This window comes from Vidua macroura, chromosome 4, assembly GCF_024509145.1.
Source record: "Vidua macroura isolate BioBank_ID:100142 chromosome 4, ASM2450914v1, whole genome shotgun sequence".
Lineage (NCBI taxonomy): Eukaryota > Metazoa > Chordata > Aves > Passeriformes > Viduidae > Vidua > Vidua macroura.
The window spans coordinates 9211169-9233189 of record NC_071574.1 but is presented as its reverse complement, the minus strand read 5'-3'; the positions used below and the strand labels follow the sequence as shown (position 1 = coordinate 9233189).

General features: G+C 38.1%; 1 protein-coding gene across 4 annotated transcripts in view; it reads left to right on the top strand.

The window, feature by feature from the left end:
• The window catches only part of WDFY3 (WD repeat and FYVE domain containing 3), a 150682-nt gene that overhangs the window by 53466 nt on the left and 75195 nt on the right, over nucleotides 1–22021 (top strand). For all 4 annotated transcript variants that reach the window (XM_053975347.1, XM_053975345.1, XM_053975346.1 and 1 more), the window contains exons 4-10: nucleotides 2943–3066; nucleotides 10833–10942; nucleotides 11979–12140; nucleotides 13223–13415; nucleotides 15830–16016; nucleotides 18724–18890; nucleotides 21157–21624. In XM_053975347.1, the coding sequence (XP_053831322.1) occupies nucleotides 2943–3066; nucleotides 10833–10942; nucleotides 11979–12140; nucleotides 13223–13415; nucleotides 15830–16016; nucleotides 18724–18890; nucleotides 21157–21624 (1411 nt within the window). The remainder of the gene's footprint in view (nucleotides 1–2942; nucleotides 3067–10832; nucleotides 10943–11978; nucleotides 12141–13222; nucleotides 13416–15829; nucleotides 16017–18723; nucleotides 18891–21156; nucleotides 21625–22021) is intronic.

Here is a 22021-nt window from a genome sequence, read left to right as displayed (position 1 = left end):
GTGTTAGGAGGAGAAACTCCAACAAATTGTAAAGCTCCGATCAAAACTTCTGTGCCATCCCTTTATGTGTAGTCCAGAATGTCTCTTATACCAGAGTGCTGAGCTGTTGGAAGTGGGAGCTCCATGTGTTTCGTTGGAATCTGTGTGTTTGTGTGTGCACACAAAATGCAGTAGAGAGTCCTGGGAGAAGCATTATTTTTGCTGAGTGCAAAGATCTAGAGTGAAGAAAGTAACTCTGCTTCCCAGAGGCATCCAAGTAGCCAGCAGCTGGCAGCCAGTTAAATAACCAGAGTATCCAGGAGCTCTTGAGGCTTTCTTGCTTAGCCATGGGGTTGATTTTTTTCCTTTCATCAGAGGTATCTCAAGTTTTGTGGGAAACACAGCTTCATTTCCTTTTCATTTTTTTATTATTTTGAGGATTATTAATCAGTAAACTCAGCAGAGCTAAAGCATTCTTAAGTTTGGTTTATAGATAGAGCATGTCTCAAACCTGCTGTGGATAAAACCATCTTGCTAGTTCTGTTAACAAGTGGGTTTACAGACCATTTCTTTTTCTTCATTGTTCAGGGAGGTTTATGGAATGATGAATCACATAGTAATGAAAAGCTAAATTGGTACATAATTAACGAAAGATTGGCCCCATGGAAGAGTACTCAAAAGGCTCCTTTCAGAGTTCAGTGAGTTTGTGGAAGCGCTGCTCTACCAAGGTGGTGGCAATGCTTCTGCAGTATGTGAGAAAAGTGGATGGAATGGTGAAGAGGCTGGTTTTGAATAAGTGATACATTGTTACATTATCTTGAAAGAGCCTTGCTTTTCCATATTAAAAAGATGATTTACTAATAAAATGTGTAACATCCCATTCCTGGTTTATACTACCACTTTTAATCTAAGGGTATGTAAATATCCAGTGGAGATGCTTATTCTACATAGTGCAAACTTGGTTATATGGGGCAACTAATTAAAATCCACTTGACCTCAGTTAACTTTTCACTGTAACTTTGAGTTCTCTGTTTTTCCTGGTAACTGCTGACAAATCTGAGCAAGCTCAGGACAGGTAACAGGGCCAATAGCTTTTCCTCTTCACTTGATCTGCATGAAAGAGCTTTAAGCAATTAGTGACGACAAGACGCTAATGTGCATTCTGGTCTAGATAATCTTGCTTATGTTATGTGAGCATGCAAACCTCAAGGCCTTCTTCCCTTCTTAACAGCTTTGTGGAAGTTAGGGGCCTTTGGATGAATTGGGAGTTGATGCAGACAACTGCAAAAGGAGGTCTTGTAAAATATTTAGGGAAACTTGGATTGTCTGTTCTAGGCATGTTGTGTAGTCTGTGATTCAAATGAGGGGTGTTTTTCTTGGTCTGCAGAAAACAGTTGTCTGCTTGTAATGTCTGGTCTCCCATTTGCTTGCTTTAATGATAATGGGCCTTGCTTTAATGATAATGGTGATTTCCAGTATGAGAAATACTTATGCCTTTGGTGAAAATTATTTTTATTTTGAGGAAATTGAGTGTTCCATTTCAATGTTGTATTTCTGACTCCATTTCATCATGACTTTGCAACTCAAGTAGACAAATATTTTTGGCTGTTTTGTGATGTGCCAGAGCAACTGACACTAAGGGAGGTAAGAAGTCAAACTTTTGACAAAGGTTATTCTTTCCTTCTGCCTTTTAAGTCTTCCTCAGTGACTTAGGGGTTCCAAGGTTAGCTGGCACCACAATTACCTTGTGTCCCTGTTGGCTGTAATCATGGATTTCACTGAATGTCCCTGGACTTGAGAATGACCTCAGCCAAGTATGTCAGCAGTTCAGCTGTAATAGGGTAACTGGGTCACCCAGAGAAAGGAGACAGGGGTGAAGCAGCTGTTGAGTCCAAGTCAACTGTACTGTTGTAGAACACATCCTCCTTCTGGGAGGCCAGCGTAACCTGTTGAACTTAGGTTTTGCTAGAAAAATACTGTCATCTTTTATGCTCATCAGGGACACTACTGAAGGTTACATAAATATCTGTAGTGGAGAAAAATTTAAACAAGCAGAGACTGTTCAGGTGTTGGTTGAGCAGGCTATTCTGTTTCTTCAGCACTAACACAAGTGATGATACCATAATTGAGATTGCATGCTTTGTTTGATAATGAATATCATGGGTTTATTTTGACCATTTTAGTGCAAGTTTTACATTGGAAATGTGGATAAAGACTCAGTTTTTTGTGCAGTCTTGAATGAAAAGTAAATTACTGTAGCAACTAGCTAATCCATTTTGAGATCGTCTTCCACAGCTTAGTGTAATACCACAGAGTTAACATATTTTCCCCTGTTATATGTGATCTAAGACATTATTTAATAACAAAATCAATGCTTAATCATGAAGAATAAGTTACTAGAATTAAGTGACAATTTCTAAAAAAAAAAGCCTGCTGTTGTGTTCAGGAGGATCTCAAAAGAGGAGAGTAAGTCCTTGGCATATCAGCAACATGGGAAACTTCCTGATATTGTGAGTTTATTGAGGAAGGACATAATAGGGCAGTTCTAATTCTTAGTCCTTTTAAAAGACTTTACACATGTCCTTGTATTTAGTAGATAGTAAAGGAGTTGATCTTAAAAACAGAAGTCCTGTTGGAGAATTTGGTCTGGTACCTGTTCTTTACCCCATTAAGTGCAATCTCAGTCTTTCGAGGTTCTGCAGGGTTTTCATCTTGCAAGAAAACTTAAACTCTCTTTTCCCATCCATTCATCAGATTTTACCTCCCTGAATGAGATCTGAATTCCAACCCTGAACGTATCTTAGAGCATGCACTGTGCAAACCAGTGCAGTGATGAATGCTGCAGCATGTAAAGAAAAGCTTGTAATCTCCATAGGAATACTTCTTCGCAAAGGAACATGGTAGTTTGTAGTGATCCTTGTAAACTGAATTATTTCAATGCATCCATTTTTCTCTTGGTTTAGGTGTTTGGAAATGCTCCTCCAAGTACAATGACAGAGAAGTTTTCTGACCTCCTGCAGTTTACTACTCAAGTGTCACGATTGATGGTGACTGAAATTCGACGGAGAGCATCAAATAAGTCCACAGGTATTGCATGGGGCACAAGGGTGGCCTTTTCAACATCTGTGCATCATGATTTTCAGATCAGTCAGAGTAGTAAGAGCTGCCATTCACAGCAACTCTGCAGGCTCAGAAACTGAATTTTTAGCAATGAAAATGTGATGTCTTTTGTTCCTTTGGACTGAGAAAGAGAGTAGGAGGAAGAGGTTAGAGGTTTCTTCCCTGGGTTATGGAGAAAGCTGAGTTCCACAAAATTTCATCAGATATGAGAGAGAGGTGTGAACTGAGTTCCATGGCCTACTAGGAGGAGGAGGCCAAGAACATGCATGTGAACAGCTGCTGTATCTTGCCTGAGGTGCCTGTTGGTAGTGTGTTGTGTCACTTGGGTATGTTAACATTCCAAAACTATGCATTTTAAATTAGCTGCTGGCCAGGAAGCTAACAAGATGTGAAAGTACAGCAAGTCCCACATTAGGACCATCACTGCCAGCCCTAGAAAAATGTCAGTGGACTCCTCTGGTTCTTTTCTGATTATTAAATGTCAGGGTGAGATTTGGTTCTGTTGACCCCTGAATGTATCAGAACCTGATGATGTATTGGCAGTTGCATAACTGAGGACAATGCACCAAGAGGGCAATTTCATTAGCTTTCCTCTTAGATTTCCTTTTCTGAAGAGGAGTGCTTCCAAGAAGTATCAAGTCTTTGCCTACTAGATAATTTTAAGATCTGTTCTGTGTTCTCAGTTTGGATTTGGTGGTAAATGAGGACTGGAAAAGGCTCTGAAAATTATTGTGCAGGAAGTCAGGAGTCACAATCTGTGCCAATTACAATATATTTCCATTTTAAGTAGTGACTAACAGTGAAGCAGTGAAACATTCCAGATGGCTAAACAGATATCGTAGGCAAAACCTGTCCTCTATGGGTAAATAAGTGCAAAATGTCTTTTCTTTGAGTATTAGGGGGAAATAAGTGTCCAGCAGCTGTGCTGGCAGAACGGAGGTGTTCGCTTGACCTTTTTTCCCAGGGAACATCTGTTATGCCTGCTAGTCAGTTGGATTCTGCGGGGAATAACCATTTTTGTGTGTTACTTCAGCCATATCTCTGCTTATTGCTCCAAGATAATCCAGTTCTTAAAACCTCACAAGTCAGAGGTAGATTTTTGTTGATGGTGGTATATTGGGGTATTTTTCATGTTTTCCAGCCCACTTGGAAACTTGACCACAATGACTAAAAACACAATTTGGTGCTCTTCTAAACTTTAATGTAATGAATACCAATGTTTATGTTAAAACAGAAAGCAGTCATTTTCCCTCTGTTATCAGGATTGCTGTTACTCTGGGCAGTAAACCCTTTTTAGACCTCAAGAAAGCCTGATGGGTGCATGTTGTGCAGTTGCATTGTGACTCTCTCGGTGGGACCAGTGAGTTGCAGTTGACCCTCCTGAAATAACCAATTAACATGCTGTTAAAACTCATTTTGTAGACTTCTGTGTCAAAGTGATTAGAGCTAGATATACACTTCCTGTGATGCTGATTTAAAAAAAAATAGGAATTACTGGCTTTTTAGAATATGTTTTATGTTAAGGACCTCATACTTTGTCTGTGGATTGTGAAGACTCTTGCATAATTTTTTTTAGAACTTCCATTCTTTTTGTGTCTCAAACAAAAAGATATAACGTGTCTTAATAGTTGCTGACAGGTAATTATATCTCCTAGCATGTTTTTAAAAGAAAAAAAAACTTCAGTAGCAACAACATGCAGGAAATGTCTCTGGTAATATCCAAGTGCAAATTCCTGCTGATTTGAAGTGTTCCATGTAAGTCAACAAAATAGCTGAGCCTGTGTTAGAGACAAGCTTTACATACAATCAAAAGTCAACTTTCAATAGTTAATGCTGGGGAAGAAATTTTGCAAGAACTTGATTTCTATAAATGTGTTGACAGTATTTTACAGTGGGGAATGTGGTATGGTTAAATCTTGCCTGGAGGTATGTTGTGGTGGTTTGGGATTTTTTTGGGTTTTTTGTTTTTGTGGGGTTTTTTTTTTTCTTTTGGTTTGTTTTTGTTGTTGTTGTTTTTCTTTCCTTTTTCTTTTTTTTTTTCTACTCCATCTGATAATGGAACACAGGGCAATTATTTTCATCAGGCCTTTGAATATTTATGCTAATAGCTATGTGAGTAATGCCTGCCATGGTGGAGGCATATCTCAGTTATTCTTGGCAGACTGTAGTAGTTTCCTCAGAACAGTGTTTTGTGATTCAGTAGTAACTGTGCCAGCACCCTGTCTTAAATGGTCTCTGAATATTGCCATTGTAGTTGTATGTTCAGCTACATTTCAACTGCCTTATTTCTCTGGTAGGGATAGTAAGAAAAATTAGGCAGTTAAATCTGAATTAAATTATTTTGCAGGTTTCAGTCTTTGCTGTACAACAGGGATGATTTTCTGGTGACAGCGGTAACTGTTTCTGAGGATTAGTGAATAGTTTCCCTTGCCATGGACTGTCTAGTCTGTTTAGAAGTTGGTGGGGTCATGGGTGAGATAGCTCTATATACTTGAGATTTTTAGCTGCCACAATTGTCACAAATAAGTCAAACTTTGTGACTGAATGGATCAAAAAGTTGTGGTAGTACTATGTAAAATATATGTTCAAACATCTGTTTCTCTAGTCTCAATTCTGAAATGAACTTTTCTTTTGAGAGCAAGTGCGTCTGGCTCAGAACTGAAAAAGACTTCTGAAAAAAGGGACAGGCACAGCTGAAACTTGGTAGAACCAATGTGACTACTAATGGCTACTTAGGCTGGAGACGAAGCAACACTTTTGTTTAATATGTTTTTCTAAAGACATTCTCGGGGTGAAGTTGGTGGTTCTGTGATTTTGCAGATATTCCAGCAGCATGTCTTTAAACTAAAGTTGCTAAGGGAGGAATTGGAGAATATTCTGAGTTCGAAGGGAGCCACAAGGGTCATCAACTCCAGCTCTTAGGTCAGTGGCCCCTACGTGAACTGTACCCACAACCTGTACCCATAACCTGGTGTTATTAGCACCAGGCTCTAACCAACACCTCTCTTTCACTCTAAACAGCTTCTCATATTTCATCAGTTGAGGATGTGCAGACCTGTGATTTGGTGGTTATTGGTTATTATTTGTGGTAATTTTTGCTAAAATGGGTTTCTAATTCAGTCCTCTCCATTGTCTGCATCTTTAGCACACCAAACAACATCCAATCAGGGCTCATTATGTAATGCATTAACAGTTATCCCAGGGAGATTCAGAATGATTGCTTAAGTGATGGGCAGTCCTGCTACCTGGAAAGCCATACTGTAGACAGAATATAAATATGTGGTTATGAGGACAGGTGAAAGTGAAGAAGGGTAGAAAACTGAACAATGAGAAAGCAAAGTGGTACATCGCAGGTCTGGAACTTTTTAGCCTCCTTTCAAAGACAATTTCAAAAGTTTGTTTCATTTTTTGGTGATTTTATTTGGCTAGCTAGGGTACATCACTGCTTTGTGCACCTTCTAAGTTCAGTTAAGTTGTGTCCCTATTATTTTCAGTCAGTTTTTCATGTCATATTTACATTTTCTGTTTGTGTTTGTTACAGTATTTACTATTGAATGCTAAATATATTTTTACTGTATTGCTAGGCTGTTCAGCTAATCCTTCCTACCTACAGCACTTTCAGTTGTTGTTTATACCCTCTGACTGTTGTAGTGATTTTGTCTTTTTTAAAGCGTTATTTCTGGGGGAGACGGAGGGGTAGGTTGGTTTGTTTTCAGTTTAGAATTTTTTTTCACCCTTCTTTTGAGTTTTTAGGGGTTTTTTGCTTTGATTGATTGGTTTTGGGTTTTTTGTTTTTTTTTTCATTTTTTTTGTTTGTGGTTTTTTGTGGGGGGAGAGTTTCTACCCCCAGTTTCTTTCTTTTCCACTTAATTTCACAGATTTACTCAAACTACAAATGCTTTTAACCTCCTCAGGCATTTTTCTAGCAGTTATGCTGGAAGACTATCATTATCTCATCATCAAATCATTTTGGGAGATCAAGTTGATAAACATTTATCATCATTGCAGAAAACCACATCACTGGTTGGTATTTGGCCTCTGAGAATGCCTACCTTTATTCTTCTTAAAGATACAATAATCTGCAAACTCTGGTGTTTGTTTGGGTGGTGTTTTTTGGTTTTTTGTTTTGTTTTGGTTTGGGTTTTTTTGGTCTTTTTTTTTTGGCGTTAGTCTCTGTCACATCAGCAGAACTAATTTTATGTTTATTCTCAATCCACAGAAGTTAGTATATTTTGTTTAAGTGTATCTTGCATTTAGGTGAATTACAGATGATAATTGAAGGGATCTTCTTCTGCTACTAAAGTGCCTTTCAGGCTCCTCCCCAAATGAAGTCTGAAGTTTTCCTGATAGGGGGGGATCTTTGTCAAAAAATAAGTGCACTTAGGGGCTGCTTTCAGACTTTTTTAGGTATGTTAACTTTTCTTCTGCTGAGAAGAGACTGTTGGAAATTATTTCACATGCTGGGATTGCACATCTTGGTTTTTTTCATTGCGTGTGTATGTTTTTCCTGTTCTGTGGGGGACTTTGCTTTACAAGGTGATTCTTTTTCAGGTTTGTGTTTATTGAAATTGCTCTGGAAGGGAAAAAGAAGTGTCTTGTCAGCTACTGTTCATTAAAAGCCAGTTCCGATCAACAACTTCTATATCCCACTACTTTTGGTCAACTTTCTGTTTTCTTTTGGTGCTTTCTACCAGATCTTATACAAAGCAAGTGTAGTACAATATAGAGCCTTTCCAAGAGATCCTAGAAAGCCTGTTCTTTTATCATTGTGTTAGTGAGGCTAAAAGCTGGCACGGTTGAGTTGTTTTATCTTTGGATGAGCAGCCCTCCATTTCTGCACACTGCAAAAGCATCAGCCTCTTCATATCTGCCACGTGTGATGACAGTCCAACTCTGCTCCTGATGATGGAAGGCAGACTTTGTGCCATCACGTTTTTATTTGGGTTGATACTTCTCTCTTACTCTCTGTGTAGTTAGAATTATTTATATTTTGTAACTTTAGGTACCTGACTGTATCTTCAGGCATTTCCCAAAAGAAGAAGCAGAGACTTCTAGAAGGCTGTGTTAGAGAAAGGATCCCTGACTTCAGCTTCACCTTCACCACCCCCAACACACCCATCCATACCTTTGACTGCATGTCCCCTCCCACCCATGGCACATGCACAGATTTTTTATTCACTAATATTCCCCTCAGAATAAGCTATAAAGAAATCTGATTATGCTATTATATGCTGTTTATGGTTCTAGATCATCCAACTAAAAGCTTCTTGTACTAAATTTGCCCTTAGTGCTATTGCTATAGGCAGCAACATCGCTTGCAGTGCTTGTAGCACTGATTTTTGCTACCCATCTGAATGACTCTAATCCCACTGCTTGCTGCCTTTTGGTTTTCTGAAGTCCAGGATGCAGTGCACCTCTTACACGTGAAACAAATTTTGTTGTTTGATTCTACCAAGCCTCTATCCCATATATTCTGAATCCATGCTGGAAAATCTGACTCCTATGTATTAACCATGTAACCACTTAATCATGCTCATAGTCACGTGTACATGCTTGCACCATTGTAACAGTAGGTATATTTAGACGTTACTTTATAGGTTTTTCTCTTTGCCTTTTTGCTGTTTTTACTGGTTAGCATATCCTGCTCCTGAATTGGCTTTCTTCTGCAGCAGAAGTTGAAGGGCTAAAGACACCTAAGTGAGGCACATAGAGGATGTTATATTAAACAACGACTTGGGCACTTCAAAAACAGGGGAAAGGTTCAAGGAATAAAATAAGACTAGAGCTGATGATAGAAGTTAATCTTAAATGATAGCACTATCAAATTTGCTCAGAGCAGATGACAAGAGAATGTGTTCCAGCACTTAAAATGCTGTCTGTGTTTTAGGTAGTGCTTAATTAAGAGTGACAGTTTTGAAACTGCTATTTATAATGTTCAACTGCTATGTCAGGATGCCACAGCAGCACGACAACATTTTCAGAAGTGTGGACTTAACCCCTGAGTCTCACTTTCAAAGATGACTGAACGAGCCCTTATTTCATAGGTGGCTTTGGAGACTGTGCTCAAAGGAGGCTGTGCACATCCAGTTTGGTGTGCATAGACAGTCTCTTGCAGGCAAAGACTGATTGCCCAGCTCTGTCTGTGGTGGGATAGAAAGACAATAGGCCTACAAAATCACACCTTATGCTGTGCTGGTGGGGTACTGTCCTTGTAGCAGCAGTGCGTGCTTTAGATATGCTTGGCTCTCAGAACTGAGGAAAAATGGCTTTTGTCAGGAATTCTGGTATTTTGCCTATGTCTTTAGTGTAGGAAATGCAACTGTGTCATGGCTGTTGTGCTTTCTAAGTTGGACTGTTCATATACACTACCGCCTGACCAGTGCTTTGCACTGATAGTTTCAGGTCAGCATGCTGGGAAATTCCTACTTGTTTGTGTGAGTTTTATAAACTGATTTACTTTTCACCTTGATATCTCAAACTTTATCTCAGTCTCATGAAGGGAAGTGGTAGGGGCCTCTCCTTACTTTAGCACCAGAATTGGAAAAGCCACTGGTTTGTACAAAAGCCTGTTATGGGAAAAAGTCCGCCAGACAAAAACATGAGAGAGAAGCCATTGAACAAATGAAGCACATCTGCACAGCTTACAGTGTGATGCTTCAGAAAGTGATCTTCTCACTGTAATTGATACTACAAGTTTGATAAGTACTTTGCCATATGAAAGGGACTGCCTTTCAGGTAAACTTCCTAGGTATGTGCTGGGGAATCTTAAAAGCAGATGAAGCAAACAAGCCAATATTAAAATAGGATTTTTCTTCAGTTGCAGATTTATTTCACCATTAGTAATTCCTTTGTAATTTCTTTTTTATGTGATATTATTCACCTTCCTTTTCTGTCCTAGTTGACACTAAAAGCAGAGGAGATGATTGATACACAGTTATTAATGAAAAATGTTTTTAGATGTCTATTAAAGGTAATGGGCAGACATCACAACTGGCATTATAGACTTCTTACATAAGTGTGTATTCATGCAGCAGTGATATAGGGTTGCATTTTCTCTTGATTTATTTATTGAGGCTGATAACTTGTTTACTAGGCTGAGTATTTGTCTTTGGCTCTGACTGATATGGAATAGCATCCAGAAGGGTTCTCAATCATAAGAATTATTCAGAAGCTGTTACTGTTTTCATTCTCAAAAAATGTAGGATGAGGATGTGGTAATTGGTGACCATGCTCTTAATGTTACTTTTTTCCCTGTTTTTTTATTCCTTTTGTCTTTCAGCACTTCTCCTCCCCTACAATCCCCATTATCCTCCATACTGTTATTACAGTGCAGTGCTTTTTTTCAGAAATTTCAGCTATTTCCATGGAGGCCACTAATTGATGGTGACTTCATGTCTTTGGAAAAAGTATATTGTATATTGATAAAGAAAAATTACTCAAACAGAAGTCACTGAAGGTTACTGAAATCTGTCTGCTGGTCAAGGATGATGTGTGACCAAAGAATGTACTTTTGCAGCCTTGCCAGTGTCAAAGCCAAGTGTGTGTGTAAGACTGGAATGTTGTCTGGAAGGCATAGGCCTAAGCCTAGTCCTTTTTTTAAGTAGTGCTGTTAAGCTGAATTTATGCTCAGTGCTTGGGGCTGCTGAGAGGATGAGTTCCCTTCTGCAGATTAGCAGACTGAATTCTTACTCCTTTTTTTTTTTCTTTTTTTTTCTCTTTACTGCCTCCTACAGAGGCTGCAAGTCGTGCCATAGTCCAGTTTCTGGAGGTCAATCAAAGTGAAGAAGCAAGTAGAGGTTGGATGCTGCTCACCACAATCAATTTACTAGCTTCATCAGGACAGGTTAGTCTGAAACAGCAAAGCTAAAAATAAATTATGGAGTAGAAGAGACAAAAGCAATAATAACATGAACGTCATGAACACTCACCAAAAGATGTAACTATATTGTTTTGCTGTGTTAAGATCCTCTTTCTCTTATACTGCCACAGGACTTAGGCTTTAGCTCCTTGTGGTTTCAGTTGCATGAAAAAAGAGTAGTTTCGAGACTTTAATTTATAATGTTTTGAATAATGCATGCAACTTTTATTGCTGCCCAAAGGCTTCTCTTGCATACTGCTGCTTAGTGCCCCATGAGATGCATGGCACATAGAGCACCTAAATAGTTCAGACCTTGAACTTTGCACATCTCACTGGAGGAGGGCCACAGCAGTTGCAAAAAGCAAGGCCAGCAGCAGTGATTAATGGGAGTGGTAGTGAATCATTCCTGCCTGTGCTGCACACCGTCAGAGAGCTGTCTCTGGCAGTATACTGGGCAGCTGTGTGGTTTGTTATTTCTGCTCTAATCTGCCTTTGTAATTCAGCACATCATCTTATCTCTGTTTTAGTATGTCACCAGCCTCCACGCCAATTTGTCTTTTCTTCTCACTGATGCTTTCGTATTTTCTACTACCTTGCTTCTTACAGCTCCTTACATCTTCTTGCCAAATGAGAGCCTAAATGAAATAGTCCTCCTCCCACTCCCATTTCTTCTGCTACATAGAATTGATAGCTGATGAGGGTCTTGGCTGAAGGTCTTGTAATTAACTTGTTAACTTCTGTTGGCAGAGACTGACAGCTTTTGCTTCTGTCCTGTGCATTGACTACTCTGAACTGTGGCTATGAGATGCTGTTGTCATGTAAATACATCATCCTATTTTTAAAATTACTGTTTGGATAGGCACTCAAGAATAGATGGTGAATCTGTACTGCTGTGTCAACACCTGACCAAAGGTGTGAAAAAGAAAAAACAGCATTTCAGTCAACTGCATTATTATCATCGATGTTTGGAATATATAATATGCTGAACTGGTATTTTTCACTGTGTTTTCTTCTTCCTCAGAAAACTGTGGACTGCATGACTACAATGTCAGTGCCTTCCACACTTGTTAAATGTCTGTATCTGTTTTTTGACCTTCCACACGTGCCTGAGGTAGTTGGAGGAGCACAGAATGAACTACCTCTCGCAGAGCGCCGAGCGCTACTACAGAAAGTCTTTGTACAGGTAAGGTAAAATACGTCAGGGAATTTGCAAGAGGAATGTAAATACTTCATATAAGCAAAGTCTAGAAACCTTTCACTTGAGCCAGGTTTTACTCTTCCTTGATTCTTAGAAAACTGATAGCTAAGAGAGAGGTGGACTTTCCTGCAAGCACAGTTGAGGTTAAATTCCCAATCCGTCTCTAGTTTTTGTCTTTGACAAATACCTCCTCGCACAGAAATCCATGCAGGTCTTCTGCACAGATATTTAAATGGAGCAACATGTGAACTACTATTCTGTTTTTATCTAACTGGTCCTAGTACTTGTTATCTTTGGCTGTTACTGATTGAAATAGACATAGTAAAAAACATTAGTATTGATAATAAAGTAGTGCTCTCAAATGAACTGCCTGGAATGAATGAGGTTTCAGACCTCCCCATCCAGTTGCAGACAGCCTCTCTCCAGTTTTTTGGGAGGGAGCCTGAGTTTTTCCTGCACAAGATGCAAGAAATCAGACATCTCAAAGCATGCAGAAAAGGGAACACGACGTAGTAGCTTCGCTTGTATGGCTGCATTTGTCTTGGTTTTGGTAATTAGGAAATTCACATCTACGTGCCAGTTATTCAGGTAGGTCTGCAGTTTTGCTGTAGCCTTTCCTGACAAACTTAATTTGACCAAGATGTTATGGTTGCTCCTCTGCCAACAACCCATCAATAGCCTTCTTCCTGCATTAGGAAGGAATACAGTTTGCCTCACAGAGCTTCTCCCCCAGTGCAAAATTTAAACCTGCAAATTAGGCAACTGGCACATTCTCCAAGAATGGAATATTCTGGTATCCATGCAAATATGCTGTGTCAGCCTAAGAGATTTAAATTCTGCTTCCAGTCTTCTGGTAAGCATTTTAAACTGAACTGGGACTTGAAATAACCATGTGTCAAATAACCTTGTCTTGTATTCAAAGTACAGAAACACACAAAGAGAAAGTAGCACATTACTTTTTTAATGTGTTTCCTTAGTGGAAGAATGTTTCACCTTTTACTAAGTCTAGGCAAAATTAGCAGTGATAAAGATATTAATGCTAGTTGTTTAATGACTTCCTGTTTCAGATCCTAGTAAAATTGTGCAGTTTTGTGTCCCCGGCGGAAGAACTGGCTCAGAAGGATGATCTCCAGCTTCTATTCAGTGCAATAACCTCATGGTGCCCTCCCTATAACCTGCCTTGGAGGAAGAGTGCAGGAGAAGTACTAATGACCATATCTCGTCATGGCCTTAGTGTCAATGTAGTGAAATACATCCATGGTATGTGTCTTTCTTTAGTATTATTTATTGGGATTTTTTCCTGCTCTTCTTTCATAGTTTTCTTATTTGGGAAATAGGCGTTAAAATAATAGGAAAGCTTTTAGGCTTTTAGTTTGGACATGTGCTTATTTACATACATGTAACATTTCTAAGCCATTGTGTAGTGAGAGAGGTGATCTTAGCTGAGTCTGTCTCATTCATATTTCAGTTTAACCCAGAAGGATTGTTTTCTCTCATGGTTTGGTATAGAGTTCATGATAAGCAAAAGGAAAAGCTTTCAGTATCTTCAGTAACTGCCTGTATTGAAAAATACTTGCTGTGAAGATGCATTAATTCTTAGCAGGCAGCTGTCTTCCTCCCCTTGTGGTCCAGCCCAGCTTTCCCAACCCAAGAATGTTGTTTTTAGGGCCTGGCTCTTTGCTTGGCTGAGAACCATGCTTGTACTGGATGGATTTGGAGCACTTATGTTTTCCCTGGTCTCTCACTGACTAGATTGCTGACACTTCAGTCATCCTGCATTTCTTCTGCCAGGCCCCAGTCTTCCCCACCTTGCCTTACAGATTACAGAATGAACATTTTGTGCATGCTGAAGGCCAAGTTAAAGTTATCTCATGGGCTTAATCCAGCCTGTAAATCATCAAGTGAATGAAGCATCCGGAATCATTCCAGTTTGTCTCCTGTCCACTTTTAAGACAAGTAGATCCTGCCTGTTTCTGGCATGGAAACTGTAGTGTACAGGGACATTTGTGTAGCTGGTTACAGATTTTGGTAGCTAATGAAAGTAGTACTTTAGTCATCATCAATCTTTGCAAGGAGCTGGTAAAGAAGGAGGTGCCAAGCTGGTTCCACAAGGACTTGCAGATGAAAACCAGTGTTGGCGAAGATATTAGCTGTCTGGAAGCAGCTTTGCATACAAATTATTCTTTTTGCATTAATTGAAAACTATATGGGTGTTTAGGTATGCAGGAATTGAGGTAAGAAATCTGATAATATATGTTTCTAATATATTTAAGGCTTTTAGACTGTAGGGCCACATAAGAAGTATCCAACTTTAAATTGGACTAACTGTTGGAGTGAACTAACATCCTTAAAACATCCATTTTAGCAGTGTACACCTACTGGAAAAGAAGAAACCCACAGTTTTGGGCTGCTCACAACCTGAGAAGCAAGTAGCTACAAGGCTCCATATTGGCAGTTTATTGAATACATCACCCTGCTCCCACATATTTCACAGAAAATATCAGTCTGTTTTTTTTTTCTTGTGCTAACAGTGTGTTTCCAATTCCAGGCAAAAAGATGTGAATGTACAGTATCACTCAAAGCACAGCATAGTCACCAGCTGAGTTTTTAGATAGGACTTACAAGGTGATAGGCTTCTGGTGGGCTTCTGAAGAGTGTAGAAGGTGTATGTACATGTGTGAAGCTGTTATTAAGTAATAAACAAAGGAAATAACTGGAGTTTTGACTGTCATTTGGCATGTTACAGTTGCTGCCATTATTGCTTCCCTATGGGCTTGATCCATAGAGGAGGAAAGCTGGCATGTGAAAAAATACTCTAGGTTAAGAAGTGAAATAGAGTCTTAAAAAGAAAACCAGTCAGCATTGCCTCTTTCTTTTTGGTTTAAAAAGTGTACCTGACTTAAGAGATAACATCTGTCACAAGGCTCAACTAATATTCAGGAAAAATTTAAGATATTTCAACGTAAGCAAAGGAGCATCCGTTCATGCTCTCATGTAACCTCTGGGAAATTTTGTTATCAGTCTAGCTAAAAAGATTTGTGCTTGTGTTGTGCATGCTGCAAAGTTAAAATAGCAAATAATTGAAGGGAGCATCTTTAAAACAGCCTGCAACTTAAAGTCTCACTATAGATTTGAGAAAACTTTGTTACTGACCTAATGAACTGATGGAATATGAGAATTATGCAGGGCAAGGCAAGCTATCTCTCTTTGAAGCCAGCCAATGAAATGCCAACCAGAGAAGGAATAAGATGACATGGTGTAAAGGCTTATATGTAGGGTTTTAATAACACTTCAAGGCAGTGCTTTGTATTACTTAGTGTTTTAAAAGAAAAAAATATGGTTTAGAATTACTTAAAGTTGCCATATTTGTCTTTTTATCCTGTTGAGTTCTCTGGTCAGATTTTTTAGGTAAAAATTAGTATTTATCTACACAGTTTCCTCCTTACAAGAGAAAAGGTTGTAAAAGGGAGGAAGAGGTTGCCAAAAAGAGGTTAGTTAGGGTTCTGATCCAAAGCCACTTGAGAATCCTTCTCATCCTCAAGTGGTATTAAGTGTTCTGTGACAAGTGATACTTGAAAAAGTTACCTTATTGCTGTGTTTTGTGTGTTGGTTAAGCTTCTTGCTGTCATTAATGTCAGTAAAATCCTAAATTTCTCCACTGCAATTCTTTTCAGAAAAGGAATGTTTGTCCACATGTGTCCAGAACATGCAGCAGTCTGATGACCTTTCTCCCCTAGAAATAGTTGAGATGTTTGCTGGACTTTCTTGTTTTCTCAAAGACTCCAGTGATGTATCCCAAACATTGTTGGATGATTTTAGGATATGGCAAGGATACAACTTCCTCTGTGATCTCCTCCTCAGGTAGGCAAAAGTGCTTGAAGAAATGCAGACAGATCACCTAGCATTTTTCAAAAAAGTTTTCTTAATAAAGAGTAGATGAATAGGTTTAAACAAATAAGTGATTATACATCATTATGGAATTAAGATATTAGGACCAAAACATTGAATTCTGTGTTTCTCTCCATTTACGAAACTATATTGTTTAACTTTTTGTTCTTTAGTGCTGGTTTATTACTAAATGTTTCTTGCTTTGCAAAGACAGCAGTTGCTTAAAAAAAATTGTACTAAATATTTGGAGGGAGTCCAGAACATAAAATTTTGGCTGCAACTAGTGATTTTTGAATTTGGTTGGAGTTTGTTTTGTCTAAGGAGATGGTTTAGTGGTGGGCTTGGCTGTGTTGGGTGAACAGCTGGACTTAATGATCTTGAAGGACTTTTCCAACCTAAATAATTCTATAATTATTGTGTTATCACGCTATCATAATGAAAAATCCCATATGTAAATTTGGTGAATGCTATGAGGGAATAGGTTTTTTTGGTTTTTTTTTTTTTTCCTAATTAAAAGTACCTCTAAACTGCTAATGCATAAAAAATATGGTAATGAAAATGCCTGCCCAAAAAACCTTCGGTATATGATCTATCCATGATCTCTTTTTTCTTTCCATGAAAGAAACTTCTTTAATTTTCCGACTGAGAAAGAAAAGAGTGTCTGTTGCTTTATTTGTGTAAAATCTATGAGCAGACAATGTTGCTTTGATTGAATATGAAGTTCTGAAGAAGAATGCTTATCTGTTGCTATTGTAAAATATATATATATTACAAATCCAAGGTACATACTTGGTAACTGTAAATGTACACCTTACAAAGTATATTTGGGTCAAAGATGCTTAAGACATTATTACTGAGAAATGCTAATGTTGTTTATTTTTGGTGTTAGTTGATGAGTTTTGGCACCCAAATATTTGAACTAAATTTTCCACTACATTGCATACTTCTAAAGTGGATTTTTGTTTGTTTAAAATGGATACCAGACACAGACATGGCATTTGACGTTTTTAATCACACTTAAAATTACTCATGAGTTACCTTTGGTGCCACAAAAGCTAAAGCACCTGTTAAGGAATTGTTATTTTTCTTGTTCTATAAGTGGAGTTTTGGAGTAAGTTATATTCACTAATGAATTAATTCAAAGTAGTGTAATTCAAATGCACTTGTTTTCCAGAAACTGTCAGCCAGAGTTTAGGGGAAATATGAGGGGAACATGCTGTCATGTTACATGTTGAGGTACAAAAGTGATTCTCTGTAGATCAAGTGCTTTAAACAAATTCTCTCCTGAGCTTGCTCATCCTTAAATCAAAGAATGGTGGATTCCTGCCAATTGTATAGGAAGACTAGGGATTTGCATGTCTCATTGAAAAAGGAGGACACCTGGCATCATCAGGTGACATCAGTAAAGGTTAGTAGCATAGGAATGTGTTATCCTCATTTCTTCCTGAGGGGGTTTTCTAGAAGAAAATAGTTCCTTTCAAAAAACAATTATCTTGACTGAGCCCATGCATTGGTCACTGATGGTTCACAGTGATGTATTCTCCCTGTTTTGGCTCAAACCTACCCACAGAGACTTGCTCAGCTCTGGGGCACTTTTCTGACAATAACTGTCATGTGAGGGTATGAAATCTGGACACTGGGTCTCAAGCTGCAAAGAAGAACAGCTTTGGAGCTGGAAAAGCAGAAGGATGTGTGAAGAAGGTGGCTCAGTAATAAATTGCAGAAAATCTGTGAGGGCAAGAGGAGCACTTCGGTAATTTCATCTGGATGATGGAAAGGGCAGGGCATGTGGAGGATTAGTAGAATAATAACAGGTGAGCTCAGTGCTTCTGTAGTGACTGTTTGCAGGAGGTTTTTGTTTGAAGGAGGTTTCTTCCTCAGCCTGACTGAGAAGATGGAGGATGCAGAATGAGCTGCTTGTAAAGGGCTCCTACAATTGTTTGTCACCAAGAAGCAAAACAGAGTTTGCACTACCTGAATCTATAGAAGAATGTGGTCCCCAGTTCACTTCTGAGATCTACAGAGTTAATAAATAATTCAACATGGTTTTATTTGTGGTGAAGTAGCAGGAAAATGAGGTTGGTGTTATGATTCAGAGTCAGTTTTTAGGGTTTGGTCTGATGGTGTTTTCCTGTCAGTAAACAAGGGTTGGAATGGAATGTTAACATTTCTGTTCTCTTGTGTTCAAAGGTGGTAAGAGTTTGTAGTTCTAGTGAGGGTGCTTCATCCCTCACTATGTTGTATCCTTCATGCTTATGAGTGCTAGGCCTTTACCAAGATACCATTTCATTAGCACAAAATATTCACTCTCACAGTGGCAGACGTAGCTTACCAAGTTAATTACAGATCTATTTAATTACAGACTATCCATGTACTTTCCTATACAGTATCTTCATATCTGTGAGAGGATTTTTAATGTAATTTTCATGTCTCTTGGTTTTTAGCAGACTGTTGAGTTCAAGGAGAGATTTATGAGGTAAATTCCTATGGCAAATAACTGTTTGCTCTTTTAAGTCCAGTGTTTGACTAACCTAATGGTATGACATGGACCTGGAAAATACTGCAGGAATGAGGCAGTAAAATTAGTCTCTAAACTGATAGAATAAAACAGATCTTACTAAAGTGATTTGAGTTCAGCTAAACTAGTGCTGCTAACTTGATCCTATTGTATTTTCTTTAGATTAGAACAGGCAAAAGAAGCTGAATCTAAGGATGCTTTGAAGGACTTGGTTAATTTGATAACTTCCTTAACAACATACGGTGTCAATGAATTAAAGCCAGCTGGTGTTACCACTGGAGTACCTTTCCTGCTACCTGGATTTGCAGTCCCACAGCCTGCGGGCAAAGGTGAGTCTGCTTGCTTTCTCTCTCTGTTAGCTTTTTTGTTGTTCTAAGTGCAAATGACAAGATACAGAGCATTTATGTATTGCACAAACCCTTTGCAAGTAAGTCTAGGTTCTTTATCTAAGATTGTGTATCAAATACTCCATTATTTTGGTCTCAAATATTTTATTTTGGGGTTGGTACCCAAAGAAGAAAGCTTAGGACTTTTGTCTTTGAGGACAAGTCCTCTTGGCTGCAAAGCTGACAGTTTTCTACATGGAGATTTGAAGAGATTATCTTAATGGAGAAATGCACTGATTTGATTTATAGTGTTTTAAGCTGCTCTCTTACTAAATTGATATGAAAAGCTGATGTGCTGGCTTGATTTTTTTCTTCTTCTTTTGTAAAATCCCTTCCCTACTCCACTTTGCTTTCTGTTAGCTTTTGTCAGCTTAGGCAAATGTAACTTGTGAGCTGACATCTGTTATTTCATCACCAGTGTGATCAGAATGATAAAATCTGTGGTGTTCTTGAAACCACAGTCAATTACAATTTGGAGATACGGTTGAGGAAGTCTTGGGGGAGAAAAGGTTGTATAAAAATAAACTTATGTTTTGTATCCTGTGCATAAACTTATGATTCAGGTTAGTCTTGTATGTAACTAAGGAATTTGGAATTTAATAGTGACTGTGGAGCTACTTTGTTTAACTTTTATGAGATATACCACTGCACAAGAACAGTTTGTTCTAGGATTGCATTTATTGATGTATAGACTAATGAATATACATCTTAGGTTCCTTGGACAGTGACTTCCTTTCTTTGGTATGGAGAGAGTTCATTGTTCTTAGGAATTGTTTTTCTTTTGCACTAAATAGAAAAAGAAGGTGAACACTCAGAGTTTAATTTCTCCATGTTTTGATAATAATTTTAATTTAATAATAATATTAATTTTTTTAGGTTAATAAGCTTTTCTGATACAATATTATGAGAGTACCATGGTCAGTTACAATCTGCAAAAGAGTTCTTTAACTTTGTGGTATTTGTCAGGACATCTCTGTTCCTTTTACCTGCTTTTCATAATGTTGGCAAATTGTCTTTTTATGAAGACTGTGTTTTCTCAATTTACTGATTTTCTCAATTATTTCCATTTAAATCATTTTAGTTCTTGAACTCTGAAAAGCTGGTTAGAATTTGGTTTCATAGTAAAGATAGCATGTAAAAAAGTCCTTTTAGGAACAACTGTATTATATTGTAACTAATATTCTTCCAGATGTGAAATTGTTCCAATGTTCATTTACAAGGGAGTTATCTCTTGCCTTCTGGAAAAATACTGAAATGGAAAGTGGAGAGACTAGGAATGAAGATAATTGAATTTACTGTTAAATTAGACAATTCCGTTTACAAAAATGAAGATAATAGCATGCCATAGCAGTGTCCTTATATAATAATTACTAATTTTAAGTTCTCACTCTTGATTGTGTATTTTGATAGTTATTCTTATTTTTTGCCGTTAGCTGTTTTCTGTATCATGGGATCTGTCCACTGTGTCTTGTACTATTCCTACAGAAGTTTAAAAAGTCAAATTTGAGGCATCTTTTGAGTAGAATAATATCTGCCCATAGAAAATTTTGGGGCACACTCATAAATGGTGCATTCTTTAGCTGAGTGAATGAGATTTCAATCAACTTGAAGGTACTTACAAGAAGAAATGTGACTGAGCTTTAAAGTTGTGAGATGTTTGTGTGCTAATATTATAGCTACTTTATACTTTACAACTCTTTCCCTGTGTTTTATTTCCTTAATTGTTAATAGTACTGGACCCTGCCAAAGTTTTTTAATACCCACCTGCAAGGGCTGTGTTCTGCATTACGGAACACAGAACATATCACTGTTGCTATAGTGAGTTCTCCTATGGCCTGGGTACATGATGGGCAGGCTTTGTTTTGTCTCTAGGACTGTATCCCATTTTAACACTAAATAAGTGTACTTATCTATTTTAAAGACATTATCTTTGATCAGCATCTTTAGCTGCTTACATAAACTCTTACTATCAAAGACGACATCTTAAAGAATAGTAGGTTGTGGAATTCACAGTGTAAGTGGTTGTGCAGAGGCTTTTTTGAAGTTAAATTTTAATTACTTTTTTATTAAAAGTGACATCATACACTGTTATTTTATTCCCACTTATTAAAATGCATGGGTCATTATTAATAAGTGTATTCATTGTTTATGATGATTAAGAAATTTCTCTTTCCTTTCTCCTCCCATCCCACTTTGTTTCCTGATTTAGGTCATAGTGTGAGGAATATTCAAGCATTTTCTGTCCTCCAGAATGCATTTTTGAGAGCAAAAACCAACTATCTAGCACAAATCATCCTTGATGCCATCACGAATATTTATATGGCGGACAATGCCAACTACTTCATTTTGGAATCGCAACACACATTGTCTCAGTTTGCAGAGAAAATTCCTAAACTTCCAGAAGTGCAGACCAAATACTTTGAGATGCTGGAGTTGGTTGTCTTCAGCTTGAATTACATACCCTGTAAAGAACTGATCAGTGTGAGCATCCTTTTAAAATCCAGCACTTCTTTTCAGTGTAGCATCATTGCCATGAAGACACTCTTGAAGTTCACCCGTCATGATTACATCTTTAAGGATGTCTTCAGGGAAGTGGGGCTTCTGGAGGTGATGGTAAATCTTCTTCATAAATATGCAGCCCTTTTGAAAGATCCCACTCAAGCACTGAATGATCAAGGTAGTGTGTCCATTTCCATTTTTCTAATACTTGTCTTTTTTGGCTGGAAATAGTAGAGTCTGCCATTTAGAATATGTACCTCAAGGGCTGAATTCTGCTGAGGACTGCTGTGCCGTCTTGAAAGCTCACTGGAGTTGCTTCTCTCAGTTTCTTGAGAGAAGGTCAAGTCTAACTGTAATGATTGATACTGTATGAATGCGAAGTAGTACAAGCTCATATTTTCCTTTCTAAATGGTTTTTTTTGATTTACTGGTTCAGTATTTGTTACTTAACGTGAAAAAAGTATAGGGGCAATACATAACATCAGTGTTCTTCCTAACAAAAGATACTTTTTGTGCCTTTGTGTTTAGCCCCAGCTTTGAAAAAATACTATAGAGTGCATAGCTGAGCTCTTAAT